We start from the raw sequence: 24836 nt of genomic DNA on the forward strand, positions 1-24836 counted from the left end.
GGAGCACTTGCCGGCCCGGCCTCCGCCCTCTTCCCCTCCCCGCAGGTTCCGCATGCTGCTGCTCTGTCGGCCCCTCCGTCGCATCCGTGCTGCGGGCCGCCCGCTCTCCCGCTCCCTCATGAACCTCAACGAGCTCGTTCCCGCTCTGAATGACTTCGCTTCCCTCTCCCTGGCTGAGAGCTGGGACAACGTGGGGCTGCTGGTGGAACCCAGCCCTCCTCACGCCGTGCGCACCCTGCTCCTCACCAACGACCTCACCGAGCAGGTGATGGAGGAGGCGGTGCAGAAGAACGCAGACCTCATTCTCTCCTATCACCCTCCCATCTTCGCCCCGCTCAAGCGGGTAACGTGGAAGACCTGGAAGGAGCGGCTGGTGGTCCGTGCTCTGGAGCACAGGATCGGGATCTACTCACCGCACACAGCGTACGATGCCGTACCGCACGGAGTCAACAACTGGCTGTCCAAGGGACTCGGTGAGACTGTTCAAAACAAAACGACACCGGGTGCAGTTACTCAGCAGTATTCGGCACATCCATCAAATTATCCCATGCGGGAGCCTTGCCTCCCTGCTTTCCTTTCCTCGGTGTGCTACAAACCGGCTATGAACACCAGAGGACATGTCCAGGTGCCTGGGTGCTATTGGTCACCGTCAGAACAGGTGTTTACTGTCTATCCTGGTTAAAGAAGTTAGGCCACTAAGTTTAAATCACTGCCTGTAATTCATAAATTTATAGATAACCTCATTGTTCCTACATGACTTAAAGTATCTGAAATTTTTAGACTTTTATCTTCTGCTGTGACTTATAAATGAGAACAGCTGTGCTTTTTCCAGCCTGCTTTACAAACCAGAAATGATCTTTTGGTACAATTGTTAGGATAAAACTTGAATAATATAAAGAGTAACAAATTATATTTATCATTCAACTTATTTGCACTTAGCAGGACAAGACTCCTGAGTTCTAGTCAGGGAAAATGGATTCAAGTGTAAAATTTGTCCAAAGCTGCACCTCTTGGATACATAAATCAGTATAAGCAGCATTCAGCTTTCTAAAACCAGTCCTTGCTCTGTTTTTTCAGGTGCCTGTACTTCTGTCCCACTGCACCTATCAACTGCTCCAAGCCATCCGACTGAGGGCACTCACCGGGTGGAATTCTGTGGAGACGCTACGGGGCATCTAGAGACAGTGCTGTCCAAAATCAAAGACATCCCAGAGATCTTCTGTCTCACCACTCTCCCTGTCAGGTATCTGCTTCACTCTCTAAAGTTGTGTTCTTTCTGTTGCTAGAAAATATTAAGTTGCCGGAACTATGTTTTACTATCTGTAACTACTTCAGTCCTCTGTGCAGTGCTATTTTTCTTCAGCAACAGATCCATAAATTTAAAGGATAATCATCCCCTTCTGATCAATCCACGTTATACTAAATGGTAACTATCAACTTCACACTGCATCACAGGGATTAAAGTGGTGAAGAGTATTAACGGTAAATACAAAATAAGAACAGTTGAGTTAAATTCCCAAGTGTGTTTCCTCCAGGAGAGCAGGACTAAGCTAGACTGTCATATCTTTTTTTCCCCTTTCTCTGTAGCAGGCCTCTGTGACAGAACACCTTTATTTTCTATGAATACGATGCTGAAATGTTATCTGTCTCTTAGCAAGTAGCAAACACATCTTTCCTCAGGGTTGATGGGGAGGAGCAAACACGAGTCAGTCTGAACTGCTCTCAGAAAGCACTGCTGGAGGTGGTGGCATTATTGTCCCAGAACAGCCTTCTTTATTGCAAGACTGAGATTCTCTTATTACAGAAGGTAATAAAATTGTATATTTTTTCCAGTGAATATAGTTTGTGTGAGCTGAATGCTCTAAAACTGATTTCCAGCAACTGCTGGCATGCACATTTCCTGTGTTGCCTGTCAGTTCTCTGAAATACTGGCCTATGGGCATTTAAAGCCATGTCCGTTTTCCGAAACAATGGAAATAACTACGTGGCCTGAACTAATTCTAAAATTGGTTCCAAAAGCTAGTGCAGTTAGTATGTTACATTCAATAACATACATATTTTTTCCATAATGTTGAGAATTGTTTTTCCTAAATGCCCAATATACTTATTCTTGTACACTATGAAAAGTAACGTGAACTTCTGGAGTCAGCTTTCTCACAGTAATTTGAATTTTTCTCTTCAGCCTCTTCTTCCACATACTGGAATGGGACGTCTCTGCACTCTGAGTGAGCCAGCCTCCTTGTCAGACATAATTGAGCGCATCAAAAGCCACCTAAAATTACCCCACGTCCGCTTCGCTGTGGGAACAGGCAAGACACTTGGTAATCAAACTTGCCAGTAACACTGCCCATCTGAACCAGTATTCCAGGAATACAAGCAGTGTGTGTATAGGTGTGTGAGATACTACTGCCTTGGACAGGTTTGCTTGCAAACAGTATGAAGTGCTGTCGAAGACAAGAGACAGCCCTTTAGAATGTTGGTGATAAAAATCATGCAAAAATAACATCATCTGGAATGTCATTTTTTTACTGGAAAGTGTTTTATGATGGTTGTCACCATGAAGCAGGCACAGCATGAGCTGAATATTAAATATCACTTTTCATAATTCACACAATGACTTAAGATATTTTCCCCCATGATATTAGACTTAAGTGTGTACTGCCTTATAATATGACCCCTTTTGCAACTGACTGTTAAATTTACCAGCACCTTACAATTGTAAAGATGCTTTGTGGCATCCTTCTGAACCATCAATGTTTTGAAGAGAGAAAAATAGTGACAGAGAAGGTAAGCCATCTGTGTCAAACTGTGAGTCACTACTACAACTTGGAATAAGTATCCTTTCAGCCAAGTTACGAATCTTAATTTCCAAGAAACACAGCTGTTAGAATTCTTCAGAGCAAATTTGTTGAGAAACCTTTGCCTCTTATGGGATAGAAACGTTGTTGCAAGCCTCTTAACACTATCAACTGCACTTAAACCTATTTTGAACATTGTTACAATGTGGAATTGTAGCATATGATTCTGCCCATATCAACGGTAGTTATTTGGCAACATACTGTAAAATCTTACTTGAATTTGAAAATTACGTGCCTTCCTCCCCCACCCCTTTGTCATGAACATAACATATATATGGAAAATTAAATTTTCAGTCAGTATGCAGTAGCCCAGAATCAGCAGTCATAGCAAAAACATATTTTTAATGGGATGGAGAAGCACTCAGCTTGCACTGAAATCAGCCTTTTGAAAGCAGAGTTAGGAGACAGTGTATCTCAGAGTGAAAATGGTGCCTTAGTGGCATTGTTAGTTTGGAAAACAAATACGTGGAGCTTCAGAGTCCTGGAAGGAGCAGCAGCCAATTACAGTGTTCAAACACCTAAGTAACAACACCTCACTAGAAAAGAACTAATCTGCAGTAGCCAACAACCAGCCATGGTGTTGGAGTTCTCTGCTAGAAAAATTTCTACCCATCTTTTTGGTACACAGAGGATTTTGCTTATTATTACAGATGCTCTGGGCCTTTGACTCTTACAAACTGACATTTATGTCTTTTCCTCCAATAAATTTACATTGACTCTAAAATTAAGGACATTGATATTGTTTCACAATAACTATACTTATATGAGGGCGAAACAGAGGAAAATAAGTTAATTATGGCACCTTGTATCCTGCAGATTCTCCAGTGAAGAAAGCTGCTCTGTGTGCTGGTTCTGGGAGCAGTATCCTGAAGGGAATGGAAGCTGACCTCTATCTCACAGGTAAAAGGTTTTGTTATCTTTATGAAAATAGGCACTAGGAAAAGAGAAGAGAGAGGGTTGTCTGGCTATTGAAAGATTTGGCAAGAAGAATTACTTGTCAGAACTGAGAAACAATCAATTACTGGAATAACTGAAAAATAACATTAGGGTAGAGGTAACATGATCAGATGGTTGTATCACATAGTGATGGTTATTTGAAGTAAATGTTACTATACGTGCTTTTTTTTTTTTTTCCCCCAACACAAAAATCAGTGTTTGATGGCAGAATCTCTTCCAAATTTCCGATTTCTTTGTCAAGATACAAGTTGTTTTCCCAGTTCCCTACAGAATTCTCAAATAGAAAGTGGGAAACAATGTTGTCTGCAGAATCTTTCCAAGGAAGATATATAACAACAGCCACTGTATCTGCCCAAAAGGATACAGTCCATTATCCTCTTTCTGATAGGGGAGCAGATACCCCACAGCCTGCTCCACAATGTGAAGGATGCTTTGCATTGTGTGCTTAATTCAGTCAAGTTCTTTGGCACATCTGGTCTCCCCCCTTATATACAGCACTAGAGAGCTGACCCTCAGACAGTTCTTTACAGAGCTTCCTCAGATGCTAACCTTCATTGTAGCAACCCAGTTGAGCAGATGCAGGACAATTCTAAAACTACTCTCTGCATACCATTTCCTGCCCCTAAGTAGCAAAATACACCACTATTCAAAGACAGCACAGAACTTCTGTGGTTTTGTCTCAGAAGTACACTGGGGATATCAGCTGAATGTCCTTCAAGGGACTCCAGAATAGGAGTGTCCTGTATTCTGACACTGAGCAGATGGCATTGCTTTTCCCCTTATGGGCTTCTTCCCAGCTTCTAGCTGAGATTCTGAACACATTACACAAATAAATTGTTCACCTCAACTGCAAGAAATCTACATGATGTTTCCTTCTCCATGTGGCAGGAGAGATGTCCCACCATGACGTTCTGGATGCAGTTGCCAATGGTGTAAGTGTTATTCTGTGTGAACACAGTAACACTGAGCGAGGCTTCTTGTCAGAGCTGCGTGACATGCTAACTATCCACCTACAGAACAAAATCAACATCATTCTGTCTGAGAAAGACAGAGATCCCCTCCAGGTGGTATAAGAGGGAGGAGGGAAAAAAAATGAAGTGAGAGAGCAGAGTCAAGGGTTTAATAGTATCTTGCACAGAGCTATCCAAATGCAAGCTGAATGAAGATGCTCTGGTCAGTATAGCACTGTATTCTACGTTCACCCAATGTTTGGACTATAAATTGTCATCTATCAGATACGTAATAAATGCTGGTTTCGGGCTACTGAAAGATGATTTACTCAATAACTGGGCTCTCACTTGAATAAATTTACTGTTACCATATACTATTATTACATATATTTAATAACCATACCACTCAAGGGTTAGAGGGGTAAAATATAAAAATCTGACTTAGCTCCATTTTCAAGCATACACAGCAGTTCTACCTTACTGTGGTTATGTCAATACAAGTCACTCAAATTTTAGCCAATAAAGCTCTCAATAATAGTTAAAGCAATATTGATCACTGGTTTGCATTATCAGTTTTAATAAGACACAGCTCATAAGTATATGCAGAGCACAAATTCAGGCATTTGATGCTTGTATTCAATTGCAAAACCTACCATTAATACAAAAGTAAGGGTGGTGGTTGGTTAGGGTTTTTTTTTTGTTTATCTGTTTTTCAATGGAGGGTCCCTATATTGAAAAACCTTGGAAGTATTTTTTTTAAATATGCTTTAACACTTCCCATTCTCAGGCAGATTAATTAAATATGTTTTTGCTTTCTTTTAAAAACAATTTCTATACTTCTGGCTCTCAATTACAGCATTACTAAAACTGAACAAGTAGCATTTCCATTATCAGTAATGATTGGAGAGGTTTGATGTTTCATTTGCTTCCTTTTTTTTAAAAAAAAAAAGAAAAAAAGAAAAAAAAAATCTCCCTGTTGAGTATCTTACTATCTCTGGATTACATACACACCAGAAGAATATTTAAACAGACTGAAAACACTTCTACTGCAAATTAATAAATATCTGAGTGGCATCTTTTTAAATTTAGCTAATAAAACTGGCTTATTCAGCTAGGTCTTTTCTGTGTTGCATACAGCAACTGAGTGCATTTGAGTGCTGTGTGAACCTGCAACTTTGACTGAAAACTGCACGAAGATTTAGCTGCAGTAGTTAAAATCATCAGAATTCTAGGAAATATTTCTCTGTAACTTCGACTCTCTTTCAGCTGAGGAGGGTCTAAGTGAAGACCATGCCTTTCCTTAGTGGAGCACTGCTGGAAGTACCCTAGTAAAATGTCAAGAAGCTGTTGTGCTACTTAGGCTTTCCCAGTGATCTCACACACAGACACTGACTTGGAAGCAGTCTCTCCAGAACTCTGATGTGAGGCTGTGACCAAATGCTTGCCACCACAAGCTGTATTTCAATACAACTTAACCACACTATCAAGTGTTTTAACCCCCCTCTTTCATGCCTTACTTAGCCTTCTTGTTCAATAAAACAACTTCAAACCATGACACAGCCAGCCTCCTTCACTTCAAGAACGTGTTCAACCTTGTGGGTGCACTGAGCAAAGTGATGTGATTTATAGGGAGATCTCAACCCAGGCGGTACAAGGGAACTAGTCCTACTTCTTCAAACTGACTGGAATCAATTAATTAAATAAAACCTCGGTAGAGGGCAGCATTGCTACAGCCTGAAACAAGCGCTTACCTTTCAGTTTTTTCTACTAGAATAAAAATTGAATTCTCAGGCATAATGGAGGTGATGCTTTAAGAGTAATTGCACACCTTCTTCCATTTAAATACAAACGAAGAAAGATGACTAAGTTCAGTATTATCTGAAACTGCTAAGGTGATATAAAGACAATCATTCTTATCAATGCCGCAGAGACAGCTAAGGATGAAAGTGAGGGAAGATTTCTTCCTTTCCAAATAAAAGGGGGCTGCACAGCTGTCAGAGCATTTGTTTTTGAACTCTACAGCTAACGTAGCGTTGGACAGTTTTAGTGGTTCTGATGGTAGCTTAAACAGCAACAGGAAACATCTAATGTGTTTTGCAGACTTTTAGAATTGCAGCCTGTAAAACACAGATGCACATGCCTCCAAAGTAGAAAGTCAGCTGGAAATCATAGAATCAATCGAGTTGGAAGGGACTCTTAGAGGTCATCTAGGCCAACTCCCCTGTAATGAACAGAGATATCTACAGTTAGATCAGGCTGCATTGGCACCCCATCTAGCCTGATGTTGAACATCTCTAAGAACAAGGCATCCACCACCTCCAGGCAACCTGTTACAGTGCCTCACCACCCTTATTGTAAAAAGCTTTTTCCCTATATCCACTTTAAATCTCCCCTCTTTTACACTGAAACCATTTGCCTTGTCCTGTCAGCACAGACCCTGCTAGTCTGTCCCCTTCCTTCTCATAGCCCCTCTTTAGTTACTGAAAGACTGCTCTCAGGTCTCCTCAGAGCCTCCTCCAGGCAGAAAAGCTGCAGCTCTCTAAGCCTGTCCCCATAAGGAGTTCCATACCTTTGATCATTTCTGTGGGCCTTCTCTGGAAGTGGTCTAACAGGTCTATGTCTCTCCTACACTGAGGACTCCACATCTGGATGCAGTACTCCAGGTGAGGTCTCAATAGCACAGAGTAGAGGGGCAGGATCACCTCCCTTGATGAGCTGACCATGCTTCTTTTGTTGCAGCCCAAGATACAGTTGGCTTTCTGGGTCATGAGGGCACATTGCTTTCTCAAGTCCAGCTTACCACCAATACCCTCAAGTCCATTTCAGAAGGGCTGTGCTCTATCCTTTCATCCCCCAGCTTGTTGATAGTGGGGACTGCCATGACCCAGGTGCAAGACCTGGACTGCCAACAGCTCGCCATGCTACTTTTCCAGCAGGTGTCAGGATGGCCAAAGTCCCCCAGCAGGATAAGAGCCTGCAATTGTGATGTCTCTTGTAGCTAGAAAAAGGCTTCATCAACAGGCTCTGCATGGTCAGGCAGCTTGTAGCAGACTCCAACTACAAGGTTCCTTTTGTTGCCTCAGTCTCTAACTTAAGCATAGACTTTCAACTTGCTTGTGGCCATTCTTCTGGGACAACTCTTCACACTATTCCTTCCTTGATGTAGAGGGCAATGCTTTCTCCTCTCCTTCATGCCTGTTCCTTCTGAACAACTTCTAAGTGTTGACAGTCAAACTCCTGTCTTGGGAATGATCCCACTAGGCTTCAGTAATAGCAATTATGTCATGGTTTTCTAGTAGCACAGTGCCTTCCAACTCCTCCTGTTTGTTTCCCAAGCTGTATGTGTTGGTGTAGAGGCACTTCAGCTGGGCGCCTTCCTGGAGAATAACTCCTTCATTCCTTTAAGTATTTTCCTCGAGTTTCCTTGTTGCCTTCTGTTGTCTCAGATGTTCTGGGGAAGGAAGCTGGAGAGAACTGTTTCCCCTCCTATCACATTTCAGCAAAGTTAAATATCTCCTATATTTGAAGAATCAATTTGACAGTGGGATACGTAGATATCCGTGTTTTCAATACAAATCAAAATCAGGCTGTAAACCTCTGTCCTGTTGATTCTGCCAGCAAGGGGCATACCAGGAGCATACCACTGAGAAGTAACAGTATTATTCCATGTGATGTCTTGGTTCTTTTCTAAATCTATATACTGGCATTACAAGGCATACAAACTGCTATTATTTTTGATACCTTAAAAAAAAATATGAAATACTTTTCTTAATTAGTTTGAAGTCTTCTGCCCCCTAGCACAAGGATTTGCACAGATATTTGATGTAATAATGAAAATGAGACTTTCACCTAACTTCCAGAAAGATCTCTATCTTCCCATAACATAAGAACACGTGTGGAAGATGAGATAAGCTAATGAAAATTAATGAAGAACTTTATTTGATTGATTTGAACTATTACAATGTTGAGCTGTAACACAGCTACCAAGTTAGACATCGGAGTCCCTGAAGTCTGATTAGCAGACTACAGTTGATGAAACTAGGGCTTACTCTCACATACCTGAGAAACACAGTGAAGAAAACCTGTGAAACTTCAGCATTCTCCCAACCTCTAAGGGCTACAAAAATGGAGAGCTTGCTAAGTGGCATTTAAGGCCTCCTCCACAATTAATGGACACTCCTAATGTAAAAAAATACATATAAACAATCGATTTTTGTATTATTATTTTTTTAAGTAAACTAAACTTCACAGCCTCTTCATATTTCCGGATTATAAACTGGAAAGTAGATGAAAGAAGCTGGAACATCTCACCCTCATCAGGAGGTAATCAAATTGTGATGGACTCAAGTTGTTACCTAAATCCTCTTATAAAAGAATTCCATCTTGGAGAAAAGTCTTTCAGTTCTACTGTCAGAATTTAATAAGTTACCCACAGTATCCCAAACTTGCTCATGTTCCTTGTGCAGTCAGTATAGGTCTCTTAGCATTATAAATCTTGGTTCCTTCATATGTTGGAAGCCAATCTTGTCTAGCTGGTAATGGAGTGCCAGAAAGCACTCAGTTGAGGAAAAAAAAAAAAAATCCATCACTGGTACAAACTAAAGCTCTGACCATCTAGTGGTTTGCTCATCACATGAACTGCTCCAACCAAACCTTTATGTCTGGTAAAGAGCAGAAGGCACAATCTCACCAAGTTAGTTTTCCTGACTGTATAGTTGGTTAAGTAGATATGAAGAGAGCATCATCTGAGCTAAGAGACAAAGCAGATAAATTTAACTTCAGAGCAAGAAACAGTTTGCTTGAAGAAGTTATCATTCCAAACTACCTGAAGTAGATGAACAAGAAACGTTCATTACAGTTAATACATTTCAGTAAGTAGTCCAGCAGCTTTGAGGCTGAAGAGAAAGACCTGAGTATAGGCCCTTCTCCAGCAGCCCTTGAAAGCAATTTGCCATAGTTGTTTTGGGAGCAGACAGACGTTATACATCTTCATCCTCTTTCTCTAAGAAGTCGGTCAAGGTACTGTCATCTACAGGTATTAATAAGTACTCCACACCATCAGCTCCCTGGGAACAGACACGCAATACACATTCTGTTAACATCAGTGCATAGTGCAATGCAAGCCATTAGATAGCACTGCAACATTTTGAATACTTGCAGCCAGGGTGAGAGAGAGCAGGCAAGCACTGTGAATGACTACATTGCTAAAACCAGGAATATTTCCTTAGAGCAACACTGGAAAAGCACAAATACTGAAAAAATGCAAAGCTTACGGTGGGCTATGCTATTTTATCACTACACACCTCCTCAACACCATATTCCCAAATCTAGCATTGCTACACTGCCTCATTATTAGGACTCTGCACTCTTCTGCCATGCAAATACAGGTAACTGTTTGAATCACACTGTCAAGCTCCAATGTCCATTACTTCTCAAGGTCTTCAGGAAGTTGTGTTCCACAGAGATCTGTAAGTTGCTGAGTTAACTAAACCATACTGTTGTTTTTTTTTGTTTTTTTGTTGTGGGTTTTTTGTTTGTTTTTATAGCCCCCTATCCATATGAAGGGTGCTCACTAATTGAAGTTATGAAGAGCTGCAATTACAAAATCCCAGCACTTTGCTAGCATCCAGGTGCTTCAAACTGCAAAGCCTCACTGTGAGCCACACACTTGTGTCTTAGGTATACTTTTAAGGAATAAATCAGCTTTTTGTTTAAGATAACTGAATCCCCAGAATTACTGTCTTCCCACAACTCACCCGCTTGGTCCGAATGAGCTTGTGGTCCCTGAATTCTGTCAGCTGTGCCCTGAGCGTTAGGTCACTGTTTACAAGGAAGGCCTCTCTACACTGCTGGTAGAAGTCTTGGAAAGAGAGGCCTGGAGACAGAGAAAAGCGAGAACAAGGATCTGAAATGGTAAGTGTGTCTAACTATATACATTTTCCCCGTCTACAAACATTGCTTTGGTTTACACCACTATGTTTACAGCAGCAACATCACTTCAAGTACACAGCCAAGTTAATATTTCAGTAATCAATCAGAAAACAGTTGATTTAACATTCCAGACACCCTGTCTGCCTAATAGAATTTTAATGGCAATTCCCAGTATAATGAATCTCTCAATTTCCAACTCCTCCACCTCACTTCCATCTTTTTGCACCATTAACACGCTGCTCATCCTCTGCTACATCTGTTAAGACCATGACAGTGTATTCCACATGGATCCTAGAAAGCAGGGACGCATTGGAGATTACTTAGGAACAGCATGGAAACCAAATCTCCTGTTTTTCCCCGGTTCATTAAGCACTACTGTTGTGCAAGCTCATATTCTCCCTTGATTTTAATTCTGTAGCCCCACAATTCCCCCAGCAGTGCCAATAACGTCTAAACATGAAAGCAGACAACAGGAAGAGGAGGCTAGAATCCAGCTAGTCTATCCAGCACTAATAGAAAGATGGTCTATACTACTGAGACACACTGAACCAACAAGTATAGGTTTTTTGTTGCTGCTCATGTAACCTGTACACTAAAAGCCAGTGCCACTGAGGCTGAGCTAGCGACGCCACCCCAAACAGGTGAGGAAACAGTAGGTATGCACCTGGGTAAGATGCGTTGTCCTTGTTCTCCAGCTGGTACTGAGCAAGCAGTCTGAATATTCCCCTAAGCAAAGGAATGAGAAGGGGAAATCCAAAGAAAAAAAACCATTAGCAAATATTAATTTATTTTTCTCTCATCACAAGGACTCTGTGCACACACGTAGTTACTGGCTAAAGCTTGCTTCCACTTAAAGTAATCAATCACATGAAAACTAGGTCCCATCATTTTCATCTTGAAAACTGCTGTCAGAAAACAGGGATTGCCTTCTCGTTGGTGCATGTCTAACAGTTAACACAGAAGTCCAGAGTAACCTAGTGGAGACTGGATTCTCAGTAGATGCTACCGTGAAGACTATCAGCGTCCTACCTGGCATTGGGAGTGAGGCTGTGCAAGACATGTGTTAAGGAGCTCAAAGCCAAAGATCCAGATTGCTGTACTAACAGTGAGTTTTCATAAGATGTTTCTTCTACATAAGGACTAAATGTGGTCGTCTCATACCAAAGCCAATTGTAGAGGCTTTGCTTTGCCTGATCCCACACTAGACAGAGAGGAAAAAGAGCAGACAAATTGAGGGGTTAGCTTTTTTCAGGTATTAAATAAAAATATTATAACGTACTTAGATCTACTGTAGTATTTGAGGAAAAAAAAAAAAAAACGCTTGTGAAATTCACAGTACATGCACCCAGATGCTGCAGTTCAGGCAAGACAATCCTCTGCAGTGGAAAGTTTGCACACATCCCCTTTTCATACCAGCTTCATAGATATGCTGTAAATCATTCCAGAATCAGCAGTGTGAAAAGAATTTTTGATAAAATTGTTAAGATGTAGTGACAAATGTAGCATCCAATCTCCATTTCAGTAAGTCACTAAATAAAAGGGTGCCACAGGCTTGGAGGTTTTTTTTCTTGTTTTTGTAGTGTTTTTTTCTTATAATCAGAGACTGGTAGTTCTTAGCATCTTTATACAGTTTGGGTTGCATAAGGCCACAGTTCCAATCAGGGCTTCCAGCCACTTCAGCCATACATACATCACCAGGTCTAGTTTGCACACCAAGAGTAATACATGAGCTTATGAAACATGCTCAGCGGGCCCGAAGTAGAATGCAGATTCTACATCAGGCCCAAGAGGACTCACTGAGAGGAGCATTGATGTGATCGATAGAGGCAATGAGGTAAATGCTAGGCAGAGAGGATAACTGTGCAAGGATCTGCTGACTTCTTTCTCCTCTCAACATCTGGCTGTCCAGGTTATGAATGAGGACATAGAGCTCTAAAGATGAATCTGCAAGGTCAGAAAAAACAGCACAGAACCAATCAAAGAAACTGTACACAAAGCAGTTTCCCATTCCCAGTGCAGTCTAGGACAAGTCCATTCCATCAGGCTTGACATTCACCACTCCAGTATCAAATGACTTTCCTTGTACAGCTTACTTTGATTTCTGTACCACACTCTGTATTTCTGAGTAGCTAAAAAGTTTTCTCTCAATTCATTATATTTCAGTTTTTATCACAGGTTCTGTTCTTCCTGCAACTAAAGTTTTTATTTAAAAAAAGAAACAATGAACAAACCTTTCCACTTGCTCAGTGTATTACCAGGGATTGTCCTTTTCACTATGGTCTTCAGCCCTGTGATTCAGGTCATTCAAATATATTTCAGGAGAGAAATCTAAGCACAGTTTGTTCAGCTGCTTTTGAGTTACAGAACTGGGATCCTTAAGCACTCATGAAATGGAAATACACCTGTTCAGGACTGGACCTGCAGCACACTAACTTAATTAGATATCTTTCCCTTTGAGCACTCAAAGGGACTTATAAAGACTTAGCTTGGATAATGCAAATAGTACATGTTAAGATTTCCAACTTAGCTTGTTGCTGCTATACTCATTCCCAGGAAACAGCTTTTTCCTGTTTTTCCAGAAAGAATTCTGGAAGAATAGCCAGTTCTTGTGCACATGAATACACACTTGGCTGCCAATGGAAACCAAGGTTCCTCAGACTCCCTGTGTCCCAGATCAACTGTAATAAATACATTAGACTGATCTATGCAGATTCAAATGTGTACTACTGTTAATCAGTTAATCTTCTTCACTTAGTTTCACCAGAAACATTAATAGGGATGGAGAATGAAGTGTATGCTTTAACATTTTTGTCCTACAAAACTAGGATTCCACAGCAATAACCCATGTATGCATAAGCAGTACAACCTATACACAAAGAGAATTCAGCAGCCTTTCAGTATGTCTGTACCCATTTAACTTTGATTATGAAGCCATTTCTAAACTGACACTTCTGTCTTTTATTTCATTTTAATGTCAGCATTTACATATGTTAAAATTACACTACTACTCCTCTTAACAGTGAATGTGGCAAGCCTTAATTCAGCCTATTCTAATATTTTTAGAAAGACCCTTCCCCAACACCATAATCTTCCAGAGGAGCCCAAGGGACTTGGGATTAATCAAATCAAGTCATTCAAACTGTTTGCAAGTTCTTCATGCTGCTGATTTCAGAGAGGTTTATATCCTCAAGCAGTGACTCAGAACCCTCTTCCCTCATGTAATTGCAATTTAGCTATCCCATGTTCCATCATGAAACATGGCTACAGAAATACCATGTAAGTAAAGCACAGAGGCACCATGCTAAATGCAAAAGAGATGAGTATTTCTGTTTGCCAAGGGCTGAACAGCCTCTGGCTTACCAGAATATTCACACCCTCCTCCATCCTTTTCTACAGAATTCTGAGTGTTAAACACTGACAACTTGGAATCAACATACTCATTTATTCCTGGTCATCAGTAGTGGAATAAGCTATGAGGCAAGAAAACACTAATCACAGAATGGCCAGGGTTGGAAGGGACCCCAAGGATCATGAATCTCCAACCCCCCTGCCACACACAGGGCCACCAACCTCCCCATTTAATACTAAACAAGGCTGCCCAGGACCCCATCCAACCTGGCCTTGAACACCTCCAGGGACAGGGCATCCATAACCTCTCTGGGCAGGCTGTTTCAGCACCTCACCACTCTCTCTGTAAAGAACTTCTCCCTGACGTCCAACCTAAATCTCTCCTCCCTCAACTTAAAACCATTTCTCCTCGTCCTGCATTATCAACCCTTTCAAAGAGTTGATTCTCCTCCTCTTTGTATGCTCCCTTTAGGTACTGAAATGTTGCAACAAGGTCACCTCGCAGCCTTCTCTTCTCCAGGCTAAACAAGCCCAAAGAAAACGTTCAGGTTTTCCTAACATTACACAATGTCTACTGTTTACATGTTTGTTTGTTTATCTTAAAGTCATTTTACCTTCTTTAAATCTTTTCATGATGAATTCAAGTTGATCGAGTGGGCTGCGGAAAGTTCCTATATGGTCCAAAACCTCCTCTGTGATAGAGTTGAGAACCTAAAACAGAAAATAGCAGTCACCACTGCCCCTTCTGAAGGGTGCTGGCATTGAAGGACCTAGTGCAGAAAATCTGAAAGTTAGTCCTTGACTGCCATGACAGAGATATTGTGATTTTTACCATCAGTTTCCCCAGTCAAAAAAAATACAAAACTGCTGCTCCTTCTCAAAACTATGACATAAAATAACTCTTTAGACTGATGAATACTTTACTGATAAGAATCACAGCATTTCTTTTGAAAATGCAATGGTTCATTTCTTTGAACTCTTAAAAAAAGAGATGGGAATTGTTCTTTGTTCAGGAGTGTGTTGTTACAGGACGTAGGAAGCTTTCCTTAACATTTTACACTGAAAGACTTCAGAGGTATCTATAAGACATGGTGGCTAGATAACAATGAGCTTTTCTCACACTTACAGATTTCACAGTGATGCTGGGGAAGTATCCATTAACCACAAGGTGAACAGAATCCTGGAGCATAGATGCACGAAACTTCTCTAACAAATCATGCTTCGAGCCAAGTCCATAAAGCACGATATTAAAACCCAAGCTGAAGAGAACAAACATATTGAATAAAAAGAAGTACAAGTCTATACATCCCGATTATCATTAAGCAAAATGATCCATTGCAATCTTGCCTCTAAAAGTTACATTTCTAGGGAATGTCAGCTTCAGGCTTAACTTCAGCTCACACTGGACACATAACAAGAGTTGAACTAAATGATCTTAGTGGTCTTTTCAAACCCTAACAGCTCTATGACTCTATTCTATCATTCTGTAAGGCTAGCTGCAAGAAATCTGAAATATGGCACACACATTCTAGTTAAAGTAGTATTTTAGCAGATTGGAGGCCCAGAAATTTAGTGAGGTGTCTATGCAAAACAATAGGATTGTCCGAGAATGATACTAGAACTGCATCTTCAACATAATGAAGGCTAACAAACATTTAGTCCTTCAACACGTGATTACATTGAATGTTTACCATGGCTCACAGTCACTACAAGATCTTTTTGAGGAATGGGAAAAGCATCATCTTGACTAGAAGTAAGAGTCGGGTAACTCAAAAAGTACTGAGCAAAGGTAAAGGTGTTGAACAACTGTCACTGATTTCAATATCACATATGGATGTATTTCTCCAACCTGATGCATACATCCACAGGATGCTGCTGACATGAGGATAAATTTACTGGCAGTGTCTGTTTGCTAGGCATCTTCAGTGGTTCACACTGGATACTTACTGTAATTGCAGCATCCACTTTGAAAACAGGGACTCATATTGCTGGTTTAACTCTTTAATTTCAGCAGCATAGGCAATGGGAGATTTCTGCAGAAGGTCATGCAATGTTTCCTGTGTTGAAAAAGAGTAATTCAAAGCTGAGAAAAACAGGGTGCCTGGAGTCTTTATAAATACCCCTCTAATATGCTCTCTAGCTAGGGCTTTCACCAACGGTACACACAATTCACATTTCTCTATGTACTTCCCTGTGAGGACTAAGCATAGTTTTGCTACTGGAAAAAAAAAAATAGCAGAGAGTAAATGACCTTATGGGAAAGAGTAACCAGACTAGGACTAGAAATGAGATCTGTGCCACTACTGCACCATGTTTTACCTTTTCCTGCTGAGTACAGGAAAACCACTATGGAAACTCATGCTCATGACATGCTCAGAACTTAAAAGAGCATCAAACACTGCAATAGAAAAATACCAACACCACAACCTTGTTCACAGGAACAAAGGCTCCAGTCAATATGCTTAGCAACGGTTCATATGTTTGTGTCTGCAAAAGAATGTTCATAAATATCAGAGAAAATGAATATAAACATAGCAGAAAGGAAATAATTTGAAGCCAGTAGCAAGATATCAAGAATCTAAGGATTAACTCAGCTTTAAAAGTGTGCCGAGATGTTGCTGTTTGAACAGCACAGTAACATAACAAATGATATTGTATCTACACTGGCCTCCCTTTCTCTTCAATTTTAACACTTTGCTTTTCAGCTAGTAGATAGTTTACTCTGGAAAGAGCACAATAGGCAGCTGCAGTGTATCTATCAAACATAAAACACTGAGAGAACAGAACTGCTACACCTTTCTTTAGTGCCATCAAGAGATCTAATACTGAAAGCCTTGATTTTGCTCCGGAGCTGTTATGAAAGAGCTTGTTAAGAATCTAAACATTACTCTGGGTAGCAATTCTAGATGACAACAGGCATTAAGCAATCTCCATATACACCAAAACAAAAAAACAAGAAGGGCACAAAGAAACAGTCATAGACACAAGAGTAATCTATATATTTTGCAAGCTTCCCTGGCACCTGTATGTATTCATCTCTCTAAGGTACAATTGCCTACTTTGAACTGACTGTAGAAGTGGCATATATGGGGGGAGAAGGAACAACAGATCAGTAGTTCAGTCACACTTCAATAGTTTATTTCTTTGAGGAACTGAAAGGAGATAAGTGGTTATCACTTAGTTTTGAATCACGTTTAGAGCTGTCCCCATATTGCACAGTGCTAGACTCCAAAATATACAGACAAAAAGGACTCCATCTCCTCAACATATAATCAAGACCAATTATTCAATTGAAAAAATGCTGGTTTGGTAATAGTTTTTACAGCAGGTCTCTACAACTCTGCTTCTTCTCCAAAATCAAATTTTAACCTGTTCTAGTAACCTCAGCTTTCAACTATCTGCTCACCTGTTAACGTCTTCTCCCTGCACTTCCCCTTCTGTCTCAAACGCACTCAGCTGGGCAATACCCCACTGGCACTATTCCTGCTCAAAGCAGAGAGACATAAGGGAGGTATGATGCTTGAAATGCTACCTAACCCCTGCCTAAATCACCGAGAATTTCATCAGCAGTTAAACTGAAAATAGCAGTATTAGGTAGTTTTGATGGAGGAAATCTTCAAGGAAATCAAAAGCTCTGTTATTGTGTGATTCACTCTTAAGTGTACCTGATTCAATCTTTTCCTCCGTAACTTCTGCAGTGTTCGGTCCGAAGTGAGCACTTTGGAACTACTGTGAGCTTCAAAGTATTCCTCTACGAGGTTGTTCTAAAAAGGGACAGGAAGATCAGCCACCCCTTTACTAACAATTTACCCTTCTCCCCTTGCATCCACAAGCATGTCTGAAGATGACCAGTACAAGTTATCTTCTGAATCTCTATTAATCCTTATTCTATATTTGCAAAAAATGCATGTTTACAAGTAGCATTTTGCCAAGGCTAACCCATTCAGATGGTTCTTCCCCAGACATAAAAACAGAATAAAACACACTGTGAGAGGATCCTTTGTGCTAGAAGGAAATAAAGCTGAATGCCAAGCCTGAAAGTAAAGCGTGATTCTTTTGGCACCACAGTAGTCAATTTCCTCATCATTTCTCAGTACAAGGTCTCCTCCTTCACAGAAATCTTAGACCTTCTCATTTTGTAGCTGCTGAGACTGTATTAACCCACAGGCTCAAATGATGCCCATCTAGTAGATGTACAGCAAAAGCCAATACAGCTGGTTTGATTTGCAATTACTACCTTCCCCAAGTGTGTTCACTAACAGCACATTATTATTGAACATCCCTTCAGTCTTGCTGGCTCAGAGGTGTTCTCTGCACACTCACCATGTTGTCTTTTTTTTTGGTTAGGGTTTTTCTAGAAGGAGGCGTAGATACGGCCTTAGTTTTTGCTGGGGTCTTCTGATGTGATAAAACAGCACTGACTTCTTTCTGGGCTTCTTCTACCTCCTCCTCTTCTGAGCAGGAAGCAGAATATTCACTCTCGCTTTCTAACTGAGCATCTGGAGCTAGGGGAGAAATTTAATGTTAAAAGCAATCAGTGAATTCCTACACAGAACACACTTTGCACACACACTCTCTTTCTCTCATACATTCTCTAGATGGTTTTCAAGTGCATGATTACTAAGAATATTTCAGAGAAAAATAAAAACAAATCTGAAGAGGACAGCAAACGCACAACCATTTTGTTCCTAGTTTTCAACTCAGAAATTATTTAGTACAGCTCTGCCCATTTATACCAACTAAGAAACATAATCCCATCCAAAAAAGTGAATGAACATGGACAATCATTTTTCTTATTTCTCTTAGCAACTCTACATCAGCTTTCTACAAATGCCAATCATGCAATCTGGGTATCTTCTAGTTCACACTCTGCAAAAAGAGGTTTTGAAAATATCTCTGTGAACAGTGCTAATTTAAGTGCACAGACAGAACCTGGCTGAGTCTTGGTCTCTCAACACAAAAGAAACAGAACATGAAATGTCACACGCTGAACTCTCCTCTGCTCTCAGCCTGAGCACGTGTAGCTAACCAGTTACTGAAAAAAATTACCATAAGCTATTGTTCCAAAATGAAGTGTCAATACAGGTAGGATTACTCAGAGCTTTGCCTCTTCTGATCACATCTCTGAAGCTCAGCAACTGGGTGCTTCTAACCCTTCTACCCTATTCCTACGTAGCAAAGCGTTTGGAAAAGGTCTATGCAGACTTGCCTCAGGGATGTTTCTGTTCACTGCAGGACTAACCAGACAGTTTCATTTTGGTTGCTGCTACAGGCAAAGCCCATAAGCAGGTGAAACACCCTCCTCTGAACATGGCACCTCACTGACTATGGAAGCCAATTACAAAGCTTCATCATTACCTGCTAGTCTCCTTCGGAGCCTGTAAGGTGTGGTAGACACAAATTCGTTCTTTTTGGTCTGTATTAGCAGAAAAATGAAAGAAAAAAGAAACACATGCATTAGAAGAAATCACACATCGCTCCCCAGAACAGCCTTTCACCAAGCGAAGAGTAGAATCAAGTTTAATTTCCAAGCTACTTCAGCACACAGGAAACTGGGAAAGCGGAAGCAGTAAGTCTGGAGAGTTCCCATTCACAGCTAGAGAGAAACAGGATCAGGTTCCAAAAAGGGCTTAATTCTTTTAACTAACATCCCAGGATAAGGAGTGGAAAGCTATCTTTAAGCAAGATGCCAACTTTGGCCTCTTAGCAAGAGTCAAACAGAAGACAAGTTGGAAATGCTTCTGCTTCCTTGAGCAGTCATTTATCTTCTACGTCACATGTGTACTCAGGATCATTTGGAAGTCAACTATGAAAACAACAGAGCCCAAAAAGAGAAAATGGAATCTGAGCTGTGCAGGCTCACAAAGTTGTAGTGGCATACAAAGCACATGCCTGACAAAGACACCAGATCAGGTTTGCCATACTTATGAAATATCCTCGTTAATCCAGTCAAAGCAGATGTGGCATCATCAAGCAATGAACGTGGGATCCCAGAGCAGCATCTCTTACAGGCATCTACCATCCAGGGACCTTACTCTGCTAAAAGCTCTGCCCACATTTCTAGAGCAATGCTATGCTGTTTCAGGAATTCAGCTACTTCACAGCACTTGCTTTCTAACTGCAACTGGCATGTGTAGACTGTATGTCTTTGTACAATCACAAAAGAAGACATCAACTTCTGGGAGATCTTTCCTAGTACGACATTTCATGTGGTTGGTTTTGTTTTCTTTTCTTTTCTTTTTTTAATAAACAAATGCTAAATTAAGAAATGGAACAGCATCACCATTTGTAAGTTCTTGTTCTACCAGCACTTCTATCTTTATAACTAAGGTTGTTTCTTCCTTTGATAATAAAGTGGAAAGCTATGAGTTTAATTACATGCGAAGAGATTATTTAACATCCTCATTTGTGCGATGGAAGGAAAGTCTCCACCCATGCTAATTAAGCTGTCAAATTCACTGACTAATACAGACTCTCAATTCCATAGCCCTGATGAGTGGCAGTTCTGGTTCTCACTTAAGTTAGCCCTGCCCACTTAGATTAGGAGACATCTATAAGGTGGGTGAGGCTTTCTAGAACTGCAGCAATTTGTCAGTTCAAGTTTTAAAAGTGTTGGGGAGGAATATAATAATAAATCAACAGAGTATCAACACTCACCTTCTGCTGAACTTGGATTGAACTTGAACGTTCTGCAAGGCAAGAAACAGCATAGTTCAGAGTACTGCATATTTTCAGAGGCACAAGATGCTCTACTAGAAAAACAAGCATCCACTGTTCAAAGGTACACTACACCAGAATATCAGCTCCCTGAGCAGTACAGGGGAAGCTATTAGTTCCCCACAGGCAGGCAAGGAGAGAACAAAGACAGTGAATGTTATTATCACAGAAGGCAGCTCTTAATTTGGTCACAGCTGTGGGAGGCCCTTGGCAGGAGGGGACTGACAGACACTGATAAAGGAACTAAATGCCCCGATGTTGAGGGCAGACTGTGAGCACAAAACAACACACTCTTGTCAATCTTGACCTGCACTGAGTTTTTGCACCTTCATTTCAAGCACTCAATAACAGCAGGGAGAAAACTGTAGAATAAATTATGAAGCATCCTGTTTTCAGTTGAGATAGTTAACTTTCTTCCTAGTAGCTGGTGTGGCACCATGCTCTTGATTTAGGATGAAAATAATGTTAACAGCACACTGATGTTTTGGCTGTTGCTGAGCAGTGCTTACACTAAAGACTTTTTAGCTTCTCACACTGCATTGCCAGTGAGGGGGCTGGGATTACACAAGGAGGGAACGATACCAATACGGCTGATCCAAACAGGCCGAAGGGATATTCCATACCACATGATGCCACGCTGGATAATAAAGCTTGGGCAAAGGGAAAAGACGGCTGGGGTGGGCATTGGTCAGCAGGTGCAAGTAATCACACCGTGCATCACTTACTCTGTATATTCTTTTATCATCATCATCCTCATTATTTTTTCCCTTATTTTTCTGTCCTAATTGTCTTTATCTCAGCCCATGGGTTTTAGCTTCTCTTCCCCATCCTACTGAGGGGGTGTGAACAAATGGATGTGTAGTGCTTAGAGACCTGCCAAGTTAAACCACAACAGAAGTTACACATGAACATGCACACAATCCCAGTCACAACTCATTTGGTGCTCAACACATCAGCCCAGCTCATTAATTCAAGTCCAATCATCTGTGTTGAACATGAATTGTCAAGTGTGGCAGCAACAGATGATGAGAAGTTCATTTTCTCTGCACCAGCAGGACAGAATATAAGATGCAACAGACAAGTGATAAAAAGGCCATGCAAATTCAGCCTACAACGTTAAATTGACCAGAATTCTTAAGCATCTGCTTCACTACACAAAGAGGAACCTGTTCACTCAGCTTCAGTTCCTCATAGCATCATATACTTACTGCTGCTTTGAGGGGTTCTGGCTGTCTTCTCAGGGCACTCGGAGGGATCAGGTACAACACTCTGTCCTGGTGTCTGTGCTAATTCAGAGGCTGTAGGACATAGAAGGGAAAGAAGTTTCACATGTCAGATACAAAACTTCCATCTCGGATTTGTCAACATTGAAGTCATACATTACAAAAAAGTCTAAGTTTTAATTTCCTAGCTATTTCAGAAAGTGCATAAGATGCTTTATTTTTTATTATTTTTTCTAATCCTAAAGATTAATGTAACACTAGACAAAAATTTTCAAAACCAAATTCCTCAGTTAATTCATTTCAAAGTTCTGCTTAGGCAATGACATGGCAAGCTTTGCTCCCTGGGGTACTGCATATGTTCAAAATTAGAGAAATGCTCTGTTATGCCCACTCAGTTCTTTAACACTGCTTGACTGAACACTCTGGAGCAGCAGGTAAAGCAAACACATCAGTCCCCCAGGAGGCAGGTTCTTGTATTCTGCTTACCTCTTTCAACTACTTATCAGCTCAAGTTGAAGTTGAATCACTGATCTGAATATGGAATGCCCCACCTGACAGGTCACCAACAAACACAACCTCTTACTGTACTACTTGCCTAACAAGTTACTATTACTTATCTTCATATCTGTCTAAGCTCAGTTTCGACAGTGTTTAGCTATCTCTTGATGTCCAAAACCCATCCATCTCTTCAGTCAACTGCAAGTTCCAATTCCAGCCTGCTAGACTAAAATAATAGCAGCTCAATTGCAGGGTGTCTCCTGAAAAGGGAAGGCATTGATTCATCACCGCATACCAGGAGGTCTCAGTGGTATTGGTGAGGAACTCTGGGAAGCAGTTTTCAAACTGAGCCGCAGCTCCAAGAGGGAACACCAGGGAAATGTACACTGCTGCAGAGTTGTGAGAAACAAACTTTCCTGATACACAACAGAAGCCCAGAGGAAGATAAAGAGAGATGAAAACAACAGATTCTGTATCACGATATGGAAGGAAATTCCTTCTCCTCCGCAGAATACAACAGTAGCTGTGAAAATCAAACACCACTGGAGTTCAGGTGGTATTGGGCAAACAAAGGACTCTTCGCATGAAAAGAAGAAATGTAGCAGCACAGCGGTCCAAGCATCTTATTTGGGCCAGAAGAGCCCACTCTTCAGCACAGCTTGTTTCTTCTAACTAGCCTAGCAAGCACATTGACAGACACTTTGTGCAGGAGAAACTCCCTTCCACAAAGCTAACACTGCCTTTTGGGTTGTTTGTTAGTTGGTTTAAACTCTTTGTTATATAACTAGTTATTCTCAAATATCCTTTGAAGATATGAAAATAAAAGTCCTGCCATCCTTGGGCACATACATATAAGCTCTTCTCACAGCATTAACAGACTTCTAGTTTTTACATATTTAATTATCTCCTATTCCCACCATGCCTTTGCTTTGCCCTAGTGCTGAGCTTCTGTTTCTGAGGAAAACCAATTCAGAGCTGGATAAAAGCTACTGGAATAGTGCAAACACATAACTTAATGAAAAGAAGATATAGATCACATTAATAGAGATACTCAAACAGATCATAGCCAGAGCAAGACGGAAGAAGAAAGAGGAAAACATACCCAGCTCTGCCATTTTGTTGGAGCGTTTGGGAGTCTGGAATGCGTAAACTTCACCACCACCTACACTTGAGCCATTTGTCATTGATTCTGTAAATAGAAACATTACTTGTAACCGCTTTAAAAGTACAAGTATACTCCCAACCCATGGAATAGGAAAGGTGATGATTTATTGTTGGGGCTCAAATGACTCTTCACACTGTAGGTGCTATGAAATCAGTATCATAAAACAAATTCTAGAAATCATTATCCTCTCCCTCTGTTACCACAAGCGCAGCTAGAGCTAGCCAGCCCACAACAGCAATTTCATAAACACTATGCAACTTGTTGAGACAAAAAGAATCTCCCAAAGTAACATCCGTGGTACATTCCCTATGCCACAGGTACCTTCGCCACATAGGCCTAAAACAGCAATATAGCTCTTCTCCTCCAGGATCTCCTGAGCTTCATCATCTGAGACAGCCTCAAGCTTCTTTACAAACCTCTTCGTATTGACCAGCAGCTGGTTTTTGCCTTTCTGAACTTTAACACCTGCAATTACAATAAAATATATTTTTTTTAAATGAAAGCTGTTATTTCATTACTTCCACTGCAGCACTATGCAGCTGCCCCCATTCACAGACCAAGATACTGTTGTGCAAAATGCTATGCAAATGCAAAATAGAAAAGGTTTGCTGCTAATGGAACAGCTGGTCCGCATTAGGGCAGTGGCTGCCCCACAGCTGTCAGCCCCTCCTTTAGCAGGGAAGCTGATACTGCAGGTAAAGGGAGGACAAGGGCCTCATTTCAGCACACACCTGCTTCCACTTTGGGAAGAAACGGCAGTAACTCACACACACAAGACCTAAATTGCATGCAAATAGGGTGCGTTTAGCATCCCCTATCTTGCCTAGGGCTGGGACGCAAACTAATTAGAGCTAGGTACCGCCTGCCAGCACGCCCACAGAGAAATTTAGGCTGAGAGACCTCTGTAAACCACCTGTCTGATCCCCGCTCGGAGCAGGACCAACAACAACGCGGATCAGGTACTCCGCAGCTCATGCAGATGCGTTCTGAGGATCTCTGCAGACCGCAATTCCAGACAAGCAGCCAGAACTGCAGCATGGGGCTCCTGCAGCGCCCAGCCCGGCCCCGCTTCTGCTTTGATTCTGTGCGTTCGCGCCACGAGGAGAGAGGCTGGCGGGCGGCTCCCCGCAGCCAGGCCCCCAAGCCACGTTCCCCACCGGGCAGCCTCAATCAGGGTTTGGCGTCACCC

General features: G+C 41.3%; 3 protein-coding genes across 6 annotated transcripts in view; 1 reads left to right on the forward strand and 2 right to left on the reverse strand.

The window, feature by feature from the left end:
* Positions 1–3785, reverse strand: part of PPIL3 (peptidylprolyl isomerase like 3) — an 11392-nt gene extending 7607 nt beyond the window's left edge. Inside the window, exons 1-2 of the mRNA XM_031554159.1 lie at positions 3661–3785; positions 414–479 (exon numbers count right to left, since the gene is read on the reverse strand). The gene's annotated coding sequence lies outside the window, so the exon portion shown is untranslated. The remainder of the gene's footprint in view (positions 1–413; positions 480–3660) is intronic.
* On the forward strand, positions 7–5593 carry NIF3L1 (NGG1 interacting factor 3 like 1). Of its 2 annotated transcripts, none has more exons than XM_003207491.4 (6): positions 7–473; positions 1078–1243; positions 1681–1807; positions 2183–2321; positions 3675–3758; positions 4704–5593. In XM_003207491.4, the coding sequence occupies exons 1-6, from the start codon at positions 53–55 to the stop codon at positions 4886–4888; spliced, it is 1122 nt and encodes a 373-aa protein (XP_003207539.1). In that variant the 5' UTR covers positions 7–52; the 3' UTR covers positions 4889–5593. The 2 variants fall into 2 exon arrangements, with proteins under 2 accessions (XP_003207539.1, XP_010711727.1); XM_010713425.3 differs by having other exon boundaries at positions 2183–2309.
* The window catches only part of ORC2 (origin recognition complex subunit 2), a 23439-nt gene continuing 2377 nt past the window's right edge, over positions 3775–24836 (reverse strand). Inside the window, exons 2-17 of one of the 3 annotated variants that reach the window (XM_003207492.4) lie at positions 23969–24112; positions 23585–23671; positions 21970–22059; positions 20702–20733; positions 19403–19460; positions 18368–18549; positions 17710–17808; positions 15992–16101; positions 15171–15303; positions 14659–14755; positions 12494–12640; positions 11726–11897; positions 11361–11422; positions 10522–10640; positions 7335–9831; positions 3775–3792 (exon numbers count right to left, since the gene is read on the reverse strand). In XM_003207492.4, coding sequence (XP_003207540.1) covers positions 9745–9831; positions 10522–10640; positions 11361–11422; positions 11726–11897; positions 12494–12640; positions 14659–14755; positions 15171–15303; positions 15992–16101; positions 17710–17808; positions 18368–18549; positions 19403–19460; positions 20702–20733; positions 21970–22059; positions 23585–23671; positions 23969–24112 — 1619 coding nt within the window. In that variant the 3' untranslated portion in view covers positions 3775–3792; positions 7335–9744. Of the gene's footprint in view, positions 3793–5314; positions 6987–7334; positions 9832–10521; positions 10641–11360; positions 11423–11725; positions 11898–12493; positions 12641–14658; positions 14756–15170; positions 15304–15991; positions 16102–17709; positions 17809–18367; positions 18550–19402; positions 19461–20701; positions 20734–21969; positions 22060–23584; positions 23672–23968; positions 24113–24836 lie in introns of those variants that run through there. The other 2 variants (XM_019616998.2, XM_019616999.2) reach the window with 2 other exon arrangements.

The sequence above is a fragment of the Meleagris gallopavo genome, chromosome 7 (genome assembly GCF_000146605.3).
Source record: "Meleagris gallopavo isolate NT-WF06-2002-E0010 breed Aviagen turkey brand Nicholas breeding stock chromosome 7, Turkey_5.1, whole genome shotgun sequence".
Lineage (NCBI taxonomy): Eukaryota > Metazoa > Chordata > Aves > Galliformes > Phasianidae > Meleagris > Meleagris gallopavo.

Excerpts from the sequence above, each read along its gene's own strand:
- NIF3L1 (XM_003207491.4), top strand. The coding sequence starts at position 53 with ATGCTGCTGCTCTGTCGGCCCCTCCGTCGCATCCGTGCTGCGGGCCGC. Across the intron at positions 1,244-1,680 it reads CTCACCACTCTCCCTGTCAG|GGTTGATGGGGAGGAGCAAA; the intron begins GTATCTGCTTCA and ends ATCTTTCCTCAG. Across the intron at positions 1,808-2,182 it reads AGATTCTCTTATTACAGAAG|CCTCTTCTTCCACATACTGG; the intron begins GTAATAAAATTG and ends TTTTCTCTTCAG.